The 12,470-nt window shown below is 35.1% G+C and overlaps 1 protein-coding gene across 6 annotated transcripts in view; it reads right to left on the bottom strand.

Moving 5' to 3' along the window:
• Positions 1-12,470, bottom strand: part of GULP1 (GULP PTB domain containing engulfment adaptor 1) — a 271,805-nt gene that overhangs the window by 41,490 nt on the left and 217,845 nt on the right. For all 6 annotated transcript variants that reach the window (XM_078071085.1, XM_078071086.1, XM_036119950.2 and 3 more), the window contains 2 exons: positions 9,938-10,009; positions 3,725-3,823 (listed from right to left, as the gene is read on the bottom strand). In XM_078071085.1, coding sequence (XP_077927211.1) covers positions 3,725-3,823; positions 9,938-10,009 — 171 coding nt within the window. The remainder of the gene's footprint in view (positions 1-3,724; positions 3,824-9,937; positions 10,010-12,470) is intronic.

The following is a 12,470-nucleotide window of genomic DNA, read 5'->3' as shown; positions in this document are numbered from 1 at the left end:
GAATTAAGATACTTCCACAAGGTTACAGAATTAGCAGAACCCTTTTTTACCAGAACATTTTCATTTTATCTTACTTCTTGTCACTAGCATTACAGTTTGAAACATAAATTCATCTGCACATGATTTCCTATGAAACATACTACCATTTCAACCTTAGTTTTCATATTAAATTGTATTTTACATGTCTTCATTTTGAAGGTCTACATGTCAAGCATCTAAATTACTTAATCAACCCTACTAATCAGAAAGATAAATACTGTAACTATATATATATATACACACACACAGTTATAATTTTATATTTTTCATATATGTACATATATATTGTGTATACATATGATACACACACACACACACTATATATATATTCTATAACTACAGCATCTGTTACTACACCTTTCCAAGTTCAGGGTTCGATGTGTCAGTTTGATGAGATTTGATCTATCACTCAGATTTCACATTACTGCTCATCAGACTGAAAATTAATATATAAGATATACAGATAAATGTTAAGAGAATTTGTTTATAGTACTGTATTCTTTCCCTGCATACAAACCAAACGTAAGTCATCAAAGGCAAACATGGAAATTAGAATGAGGAGGTATACTATATGACTGTAACATTTTTGTCATTACTAGATAGCTTGATCCACCCATTTCAACAGCAGGAAGGAACAATGCCAAAAAGAGGGGCTCAACTTACTGAGGCATCTGATGAGGACATCTTCCTTTTCTTGTGGTTAGTGCTAAGATGGACAATGGCCACATTTGTCTGAGACTATCCTTCTCCTATACTTTGATTGACCAGTCTTTTTCTTGCTGACATTTTTTTTTGTGTGTTAAAGTTAATACAGTCAATCAAACAATACCATTCAGCCACACTGAAGCTCCCAAATACTGACAGCAGGTATACACCAGTTTATTAACTGCATAATCATTTTAATTATATACAGAGGAAATGTCATTACTACATAATATAGAAAAATGATTCATTTTTTTCCATTTGTAGGAGAAACTACAAGTAACATGAAAACATACCACTTACATAGGCTGGTGGTAAAATGTACACAGGCCCTCATTCACTCATCAACCAGTATGATTACAGAAAGTCTTTGGTAATGACAGTTGGGAATCATTTTAATTTTTGTTTAGATTAGCAGAGGCATCTTCCTACAAAAGAAGACTAGGAAGCTAAAACTCGTAACTTTATTATTTTTTGTGAATGTTTTGTTGTTGTGATAAATCTTTGTGAATTTTAAATGTAGCCCTAATTTTTGATGAGACAGGATAGACTTGGGAACACAAGCACAGTGAAAAATAATTATACTTTAACACTGACCATATTTTATTGGAGTTGGAACAAAGAATAAGTAAATCCCCAATTCACCTATACCACCTCTTTCCACCACTGCATAATCTTCATTTGAAGGACAAGTGAGAAAAGAAGAAAGGGAAAAAGATACAGAAAGAAAGATATTGGAGCCAATTGAGATTGCTTTTCACTTCTGTTTTCATCCATCCAAATGGCATAGAAAAATAGTCTATTTTCTATGAAGTCCATGTTGGATTAATAATGCATTTAAATCCTGCCTCATACACGTACATTTTACTATAAATAAATTTATTTTAGGAGCACAGTATTTTTTTCATTATGACTAAATAAAATAAACAAACCAAAATCAAATGAATGACAGATTTTGTTCTGATTCACTTAGATCTCCCCAAATAGTGGTTCCTAAATGCGTATCTGTGAACAGGCTGTATCAGAGTCACATGGGGTGGTGTTTTTGGTTTTGTTTTTTATGATATAGATGCTAAGTCTTGTTTGGCAGATTCTGAATCTGAAAGTCCTGAAGGGAATCCAGCAATCAGCATTCCCGGGAATCTCCTCGGGGTCCTGATGCTCAGCAGAGCTGGTAAAACCTTTTTTAGCTTATTTTTGTTAGTGGATTCAAAAAATGGTACATTCTATATATGCATGGAGAGTTCAGATACTCTATGTTCATATGTAATATATGGGTAAAGAGTCAGTTGCTCTCTATTCAAATGTAATATAATTGAATTAATAAGACATTTCAAAGATTTTAAAACTCCAAGACTGCTTTTCGATTTGGTAGGGATGAAAAGAGATTTTTTTTTTCCTATTGAAAGCTTGGAAAACTTATGTTTTTAGGGAAAAATTCAATTGGGTCTCTTGAAAATTAGCTATTAAGTCCAGGAAACTGAGACCTTGGGACAGGGAGGAAAAGCTTTTGTGTTACTGATTTGGGTAAGACAAAGATGTAATGCTCAAAACTCAACTGGTTAATCATCTTGAGCTGAATCCCGCCACACTGAGGTTTTGTGCGTGGGAGTTAGGACCGGGGAGGAGCTTACAGCTGGTAGTCAGAGTTCAGAGCACAGAGGGATATGGTTGACGGCTGTCAACGGGCAGCCTACTGTTACGGAAGACTTGTTATGGGGGACTTCAGAATCACCAACTGGTAACACTGAGCTGTATTTGCAGTCCCATGATCCAGCTCTCTGTCTCTTTTTTACACACACACACACACATATACACATACACACAGCACATATTAGTGTTGGTCAATTCTAAACACTAAAGAAGTTCTCTCTATCCTCTGCATTTAGTCGTATTTCAGCGCGGGTTGCCAACGGCTGCCTTCTCACTGTGTCCTCACATGGCCTCTCCTCTGTGCTTGCACATCCCTGATGTCTTTCTTTCTTTATCAGAACACCAGTTCTGGTAGAGGAAGGCCTCATTAACACCACATGTAACCATAATTACCTCCAAGTACGGTCCCATTGGGGCTGAGGGAATTTTGGGTAAAAACAGTGAAGTCCATAACAAATCCATATTAATGAATGTGAAGCCAGAATGGGTTATATTTAAAAATTTTTCATTGGATTTGTAGGGGAAAGGGCTCTTAAATACAAGAACTTTAAGTTCACAATGCATTATGGGCTGAATTATGCTGCCCCAGAATGCATAATGCTGAAGCCTTACCACCCCTCCCACACCTCAGAATGGGACTATATTTGAAGATAAGGTTTGAAAGTGCTGATGACATTAAAGTGAGCCCATTAGGATGGTCCCTTATCCAATCTGACTGGTGTCCTAATAAGGAAAGGAGATTGGACACACACAGAGACAGCAGGGGTGTGTGTGCACAGATGACCATGTGAAGAGGCAGCAAAAGGGCTGCCATCGGCAAGCCAAGGAGAGAGGCCTCAGAGGACACCAATACCGCTGTCAGCGTAGTCTCAGATTTCCAGCCTCCAGGACTGTGAGAAAATAAATTTCTGTTCTTTGAGCCACCATGTCTGTGGTATTTTATCATGGCAGCCTAGGTGAACTAATACGCACTGATTATGTCTCCAGGCAATAAGAGGCAGTCCCGAACATTTTAATAAACAACACACAGCTTTTGTCTCCTCTCATACTTAGGGAACCACACTTCACAAATCTCTTTCACAGCACACAAAGAAAAATTCCTGAAAACGAGACCAAACACTATTAAATACACTTCTATCCCAAACACAGACCACTCTGGAAGCACTCCCAAAAGTTGTTTTCCCTCCTAAAAATTCTACAGAATTTTAAATTGTCATTAACTGAGAACTAACCAGTTCCAGTTGGTAACCAATCTTATTTATTGAAATAGGAACATAACCTCAATGAATGAAAGATTAGAGTGCTTCTGACATTCAAAAAGAAGACTTACCTTTGTTTTCGGTTCTAGAATTTTTACTCCATATATTGATATTTGCAGCTCAACTTTAGGAATTTTCTGGCCTTCGGATTTCTTGATATGCCTTGCGAACTACAAATGAAAAGTTATTCAGAAAACTATAATTCTGTTTCCATGGAAAATGAACACACACACATATATATAATTAGATGTGTGTGTGTATACATATATATAATATATATTTGGAGTTTGTATTCAGTGCTGGACTTCCATTAAATAAATTATTATCCATTACAAAGTATTTTATAAACCCTGAATAGCTTCAAAATATTTAGTAATCATAGCAATCTACCATTACTAGCATTAAATTCAGATATTCAATAACCTTTTAAAAAATTTTAATTTTAAAAAATTTCTTCCATTATATTTAAACAATTATAGTCATACTAACTATTAAGAAAATGCAAACTTTGTGGGTGGATCTTTTGTTTTTAATACCTTTAGAGAACTTACAGTTCCCCAGTGCTAGATATACCATCTTTGTCATTTCTAGATACTTACTTCATTTGGTAATGCCATCCTACCCAATCAAATCAATGAATGAAAAGAGACAGATTACCATATTTAAATTGAAGTTAAGAACTGAAATAATTACCCCAGCTAAAGGACTAAGAACTAGACTCATTCTAGAATTACGAGTATCTTAAAAACCTAAACATTTTTCCACCGTTTTCATAGTAATATTTATTGTAACTTCTTATTGAATTGGTAAGTGTATGCAAATGCCTGTTAGGTTTTTTTATAAAATAAAAAAGAAAATCCCAACATTCGTGCACTTTGTAAATGGGAGTTTCTGCCTCTCCCCCCTCATTGCCAGATTTAGTGGTGGAAAAAATTACAGGAGCCCAGTTAAATTTGAATTTTAAATGAAGACTTAAGACTTTTATTTTAGAATACACATCTACACTCCGTATATATGTGTACACACATATAATGCATACATGCTAGTTAGTGTAGTATGTCCCATGCAATATTTGGGACACATACTTACACTAAAATATTATTCATTGTTTATCTGAAGTTCAAAGTTGACCAAGCGTCCTGATTTTGGCAATGCTACTGTCAATGCTGCTCTGTCCCTACTTTACTTCTTTCTACCATCCTCCTACCTTTCTTTTTAAGAAATGGGGGAGGGGGGGAAAGACTATGGAAAAAATAAGATATTTTACTCCTCTTCTAGGGCCTCAAAATATTATTTCCCTACTATTATAATGTTTTTTCAGCATATGGATCATCCTCACTTGACTCAAAATAGATTATATGTAAGGCAGGGTGGGGTTTCAGTTCTCTTTCGTATGTCGTATTTATTGGCATTGTGCATTTCTCTCTAATTTAGGACAGATGTGAGTACACATGGTATAGTTCAGTCCTAAAGCACAGAGTGGTTAAAAGCCCTTTTGTCTTTTCATGGCTTTGCACTGCCCTCAGAATAATATAATTAATGCATACACAAATGCCTTGAAGTGTCCGCCTTGCTATCCTGGGGTGGGGGAGTACAATTTATTTCATTTTGGGAGGTATAATTTTTTAGCTTGCTATCTGTCCTGTTTGATGAATGCAGGCAGCTCTCATTTTGCATCCAGAAGTCTTAGATTCTGCACATGAACTGGACGAATTTGTGCCAGATAATTTTTTGTATGTCTTCAAGAAACATGTTTTGTTTCAGATCTTTAAAAATTATTCCAACTCACTCCCAAAGAAAGTAAGATTCAGTTTGTTTATTTTCCCTTCAGAATCTCCTTCCTGTATTGGCATAATTAAAACAATTTGGGGGTTTTCACATATGAAGGCTTACAAAATAAATCAGCGGCTTCTATCTGTCTCTGTGAATCCATCTGAGCACAGCCACTCCCATCACGGGCTGCCGCAGCAGGCTAAGCTGGCCTCCTGGATGCTGCGCTCTTCCAGAAACAAGACACTGAGCAGTGGCTCTTGTTTTTCCACATCTGGCCACCACCATTCCTGCGACCTCTTCTAGTTTCCCAAAGTCTGTCACAGAACAACCACTAATACTAAACCTCATTGAGTAATTTCTTTCCTACCACGAAAAAGAAAAGAAGAAATCATGTAAGAAATGAAAAAAAGGAAAAAGTGGGGGCTATAGATAGAGGAAAAAAACAAAACAAAACAAATAGGAGAGGAAGGAGGGAGGAAAACGAAAACAAAATAATGAGATAAAGAAAAAGGAACAAAATATCTGATGTAGGGGCTTTGAGATCTTCTTCTCTGCTTCTTATCAAGATGAAGTAATTGTGCCCAAAAGAGATTTATAGGTCATCCCATCCAATACCCTGGTCATAAAATGGGCTTGTAGCAGTCAGGGTGAGAATCTAGTTTTGCAGCTACCCACTAAATAACTCTTTTCTTTTGCACAACACATTTTCTACATTAAAAATAATAATAATAATAAACTTCCCAGTTTTACTTTCATGTATATCAAGGCTTATAATGGCTATTGGCTTTGATTGTTGCACAGTGGTTGTAAACAATGATGCCTAAGGTTATATTTGCTCAATCTGTATTTTAAACAGAATATTCTCACTCCTGTCCATTTTTTTCCTGAAATCAAAGTTACTGCATTATAGTTTGCATGTCCCCTCCAACTCAGTCTGTTTTGCTAACTCAAAGTCTGATAGACCTCTTAACTGTGTTCCAAAATACTTCTAATTCACATGTTGAAGACTGCTTGTCATTCTTACTTACATTATATTCTTTTGTCTCCCTATTTACTACTTGAATGTTAATGCTTGAAGAGCCTTTTTTGCGAATTTCTTTCCATTTTTGCTTCAGTGGATTCATTTCTCGGGTCGTCTAGATAGTGATCTACCATCATAATTTGTATATGATAATCCAATAAAAATTATTCAAAGGGGGTAAAGCCTAAGCATCCTGGAGGATATCTGGATACAGCAAACAAACAGAAACAAGCCTTGATCACCATAAAAAGATGGGGAAAAATGAAGTATTACTAGAAATTCATAGTTAAGTATACGTCACTAGTGAGAACAGCTAAAGAAAATTTCTTACAGAGAGCACTACTGGGTTTCAATAGCACAATCACACGATTTCTATTTATTTCTCAGAGGACTTTAAAAAGATGAAATCTAAGTACACTGCTGGGGGAATATACATTATTAGGAAAGAAAACCAATGAATTTATTAGTGTGAGTCAAATATTCAGAGCTACTCTTCCTCTGTGGCTCTTACAAATTGTTAATTAAGCATATTCCTAGGAATCAGCTATGTATGTATGTATGCATATAATTAAATTAAGCTCTAAACACTTTATTAATTAAATAACTGGTTATGAACACAAAAACAGTGTTATGCTACACAGAGAGAGTGAGGTCGAATGGAAAAAGACCAAGATTAACAGAACTCAGCGGCAATTCCCAAGGCCTCCTTCACTGAGGGAGCTTCACGTAATTTTAATTTAGCTGTATTGGGGTGAGGGATCTCTCCTCTAAAACTGGGATCCAGGAATGCTGCTCCCCTGCTTATCTCCCAGGGAAACTAAGAAGTTTTGGACCTATATATCAATATTCATCCACATGTAAACATCACAAGCAAACTGTTTATAAAATAGATTGTATCCTCTGACATTTGTACTAGTTGTATAAATAAAAATAAATAAAACACTATTAAAAATGAAATTCATTACAATAACAATACTATTAAATATACAGAAGTTGAAAGGGTTTTTAAATTATTACATTTTGGAAAATCTGGTATTTTCTTAAATCTTGGGCTAAAACATGATTAAGAAATAGAAATGGTTGAACATGATTGAGAAACAGAAAATATGTTGTTATGGCAAATACGAAATCTGAAAGTAAAAATTTTAACACATAAAAATTATTTTAAGAAAAATTTATAAACTATAAATTCTCTACAAAATGATAGAAAAGTTGTATGTAACAAAATCAAAACTTTAAAATTTTTCTCAAAAAATAATCAGGCATCATTAAACACAGAAGCATGAAAAAATACAAAACTGAAAATATTCTAAGTATCCATCATCTTATATTAATCCTAAATTTTAAATTCTTGTCAGAAAACAGTACAAAAAATATTGCAAAGCTTTGAAAAATGAGTAAATATAAATAAAATATTAACTTATGTGGCAAGTAAAATCAATACTGAACTATAATGGATAAAAAGGCAGTCAGAATACATATGCTTAAGAAAAATAAGCAGGAAATTAAAATGGGGGATGTGTACACAAAATAGAGTTAATGAGTTTTTTTTTTTTTTTTTTTTGGTAGAGCCATAGCACCACCTTCTGGCCATTTCTACATGACAACAGAATTAAAGAGGAGCCAGGGTCTACATTTCTAAAATAAATGCAAAATATTTTGAAGGCTTGAATTTAGCCTCTGACCTCTGACACCAAGAAATATATATATATATATATATATATATATATATATATATATATATATATATATATAAAATTAGATAAAGAAACACTGTTTTATTTATTTTAATTTGTTTATAAATCATTACCCTTAAAAACACTTTCCTACCTACAAAATTTTTGCAATTAGCAGCATAAAGATTGCTTATTAGATAAACATTTATTCTGGAAAAAACTTGAAAAACAATTATCAAGTGAACATGCATTTTTAAACTATACTGCATACTTACTGTAAATCACATTCCTTTATTAACAGAGTACATTTCCAAATATAAAATGACATAGGAACTGCAAATACAGTCTCTCCAAAATGTATGAGAACTAGCCACTGTTTAAAAGCATTTCATTTCAAATACCTCTACATTTTACCTGGTCATAATGTAATTTAATCCTTTTGGTTTGGGATCTGAGTTGACCCAATAAAGAACCTTCTAGACATAAAGACACATTAAGTATAAATACCATTATTCTTCTATAAAAAATACTGATTGTAGTGAAGCTGGACTCATGCCGAGTTTGCAATATTTTGAACATTTAAAGAGAATCTTAAATGTGGTTCATAAACTGTGAGGCCTTTTTAATCTTTTGTTAGTGCTTAAAAATACTGACCAAACAAGGGCAAGTGTGAATTATTACCTAATGAGCAGTGGAAAGAAATGATTGCCTACTCCACTTTTTTCCCAAATGGGAGAGGTATCATCTTGAAAACTTTTAGCATATTTACTTGAAAGCATTGGTAAATTATTTACATGTAAAATGGGTAGATAAACATATTATCCATTTTACTTTCTTCCCCCAGAATACACGCCATCCCACTTCAACTGTTCTTCAATTTAAATACTCAGTAGATTCCACCTGATACGACATTCTCAAAGCAGAAAAATATTTTTTCATGTCTAGGACTTTGCCAGGCACAATCAAAGGCCTAACCCTCTTCTAAAATAACTGGATGATCTCTAAACTAAAGTTAGAGAAGGGTTATTTCTGAAAAAAACTGTGAGAATAACTACAGAGAATAACAATGAATTGTGTAAAAAAAAAAAAGTAGTGGTTTATTAGATTTTCTTAATGAGATAAAGATGAGAATTCTGTTGAAGGAATTTTTCACATCTTAATATCTCAGTGAGAACAATGTCTTCTGGGATGGATGGGGTGGACTTAGAAAAACATGCTAAGATATGTGGCATCTTACAGAAAATTTTCTCAGGAAACGTGATTATGAGTATGGAGTTGCTGATTTAATGTCTCTTCTGCTCTCTTGGTCTCACCAGTTCCCCATGTCCGCTCAGGGACAAAGCCACATACTCTGGGATTGGGGCATTAGGACATCTTTAACATACGGTGTCATTGCAAAATTCTGCTTGGAATCAATCCTAATTCTACACTTTCCACTGGTGGATGTGATCTCCTTTTAGAGCTAGTTGGTACGCCATTACTAGTTTCTGGGTCAGGGCATGAGTTCACATTGTCCAAGCAAAGTAAAGGCAAGCTACTGAATGTCAACACATAGGGAACACTGCCATTTTTTGTTGTTGTTGAGCATGAGAAATTATGGACAAATAGGAAGAATGTGCCACATTCAGAAAAATAATTGTGGATTCATATTTATTTTTAAATACGTTTCCCTGATCTGGTGATATTTATTCATCTTTAACAGGACAAAGCTATTACCTGCCACAAAGCTATTCATGCTTTGAATATGCATCCATCTACTGATGACTTAAGACAGGATCAATACACTAGACATTGCTTTGGAGGGCTTTCCCTACCTTGAGTTTCCTGACAGCATCTCTCACAACTTCTGTTCCTTTAGGCTGCTCCACTTCCGTACTGCCAAGAAACTGAAAATGGCAATTTGTCAGATACAGCCTTTACCCCATCGTACATCATCAAATCATTCTGAACTGTAACCTGGCGTAACAGTATACACATGGGAGGTGCCTGGGTGGCTCAGTCGGTTAAGCGTCCGCCTTCGGCTTAGGTCATGATCCCAGGGTCCTGGGATGGAGTCCCACATCGGGCTCCCTGCTCGTGCTCAGTGGGGAGCCTGCTTCTCCCTCTCCGACTGCCCCTAACCCTCCCCCACCTTGTGATCACTCCCCCTCTCTCTCTCAAATAAATAAAATCTTTAAAACAACAACAACAACAGAATACACATGGTAGGGTAGTAATGCAAACCCAAATCCTAATTAAGCAGAAGATTTATTAATTTATATTATTTTATATTATATGAGAATGTAAATATATTACTTAACCACATACAATTCCTATTATTCAAAGATTTTTTTAAAAAACTTTTTTCCTAAATATTGTTATTTATTTATTTATTTTTATTCATTTTTAAAGATTTTATTTACTCATCTGAGAGAGAGAGAGAGAGAGAGCACGTGCATGAGTGGGTGGGAGGGGCAGAGGGAGAGGGAGAAGCAGGCTTATCCACTGAGCAGGGAGCCTGACAGGGGCTCTATCCCAAGATCCCGGGATCATGACCTGAGCCAAAGGCAGATGCTTAACCGACTGAGCCACTCAGGCACCCCCTAAATATTTTATTTGAAGATTTTTATGGGAAAGAAAACTAAAGCTACTTTCATTACGTTAGAAGAAAAGGAATAAAGTTGACTTAAAAATTTAAGATTTAAAATGTATTAATAATATATAAATTATTAATTTATCTGTAAATTCAAAGCATATAAGTGTTTTTTATTTGTTACTTGAGTTAAATGTCATGGTGTAATAATATGATTTAATTCAGTTCATAATTTCAAATAAGCATTTTCTTTGTTTTCCAATTATGACACTCTTATAAGTACATAACCTTTTAAAATACAAACTTTTTAAAAACTAATTACTCCATCTAAGAGCTATAAGCTAAACTACATTTAAAAATAAAACACGGATCTATGACTTTACTAAATTTTAAAATATCCCTGAAGGTTTTTAGCTAATACCTGACCTATCTACCCCACCCCCAAAAGAGAAAAAGTTTCATAATAATTACCATGTTGTAATAGACCCTCTACCCTGGAGAGATATAAGACCTCCTAAACAGAAGACCAATCTCATGAAACATGTAAGACTAATTAGAATTGAAGTATGGATATTTTATTCTATAAAATATTTCTATATAATAATAGCCAATACTCATTAAATGCAATAAGTATATATGATTTCCCAGACTTTGTCCACATAGTACCAATTATAACACCAGAATGAGTTAAAAATTCATCACTCCTTATATAAATGCACGTGTGTGTGTGTGTGTGTATGCACTTTATATGAAGTAAATAAGTAGAATTTTTTTATGTTAACTCACAGAATGGAAAGGAGCAAAATAGTAATGTCAGAGTATCTTCTTATATCACATTTTATTCCTTCCTTCATTCTTGGAAAAATAACAATAATAACGACTAAGGAAATCAGAGTTTTGTTTTTTCAGAATGGGCTCTCTGTATTACCAGTGTAAGAATTACCCCGGGAACAGGTTAAAATATAACAACGCAGATGCCCTGGTCTAAAAAATCAGCACCTTCAAGGTAGGGTTAAGGGAATTATATTTCTAAAAGCATCACAGATGATTCCTTGTACGGCAGTCTAAGAAACAGAGTAAGAAAACAGTAACAAGTCAGGGGATAGCGGGGGCAGGTACAAAAAGTGACCTGAAAACACAGGTGCTAACTGCTGGTCTGCTTTCTCGTGAGCTCACGGAGGAGAGAGAGTGAGGCTCAGAAGCATTAGGGTAAAAAAAGTTTCAGTTCTCAGATTCTGTAAGATACAACAGTTCCTTTTTCTTATGTACTCAAACTATCCCAAACAACCCTACGACGGCCTACAGACGGTATCATCGGGCACTTTGGTTTGCCCAGGCATGACCTCAAGTTGGCAACCAGGCCTTCAAAAAAGACCAAAATGAATGGAGAAATTCTCAGCTTAAAAGGAATTGAAAACCTGCTTCTAAGATGTGGGACGCAGTCAAATCTATTCTTGACACCAATGGACCTGTCACATTGCTTCCGTTTCAGATCAGTGTATTCAACCCTGGCTGCGTGAAAAAAATCACACAGGGGCTTTCCACAGACCAGTGCCTACGAGTCTGATTTAATTGGTCTGGGGCAAAGCCAGGGCATCTGTGCATTTTAAAGCTCCGCAGGAGACTTTAATGTGTCACCAGGTTTGAAAGGCACTGTTTTAGATCCTCCAGAAGGGATAAAGGGTTCAAGGTGACAGGAGGAGAGTTAACACAATAGTAGCTATTTAGTTCTGAGTTAATCCATGGGATAAACTCCTGTTCTCCTGCTCCCTGAA

Source organism: Halichoerus grypus, chromosome 4 (assembly GCF_964656455.1).
Source record: "Halichoerus grypus chromosome 4, mHalGry1.hap1.1, whole genome shotgun sequence".
Taxonomy (NCBI): Eukaryota; Metazoa; Chordata; class Mammalia; order Carnivora; family Phocidae; genus Halichoerus; species Halichoerus grypus.
The sequence above is the reverse complement of the archived record's forward strand: the minus strand, read 5'-3'. Positions and strand labels throughout refer to the sequence as shown.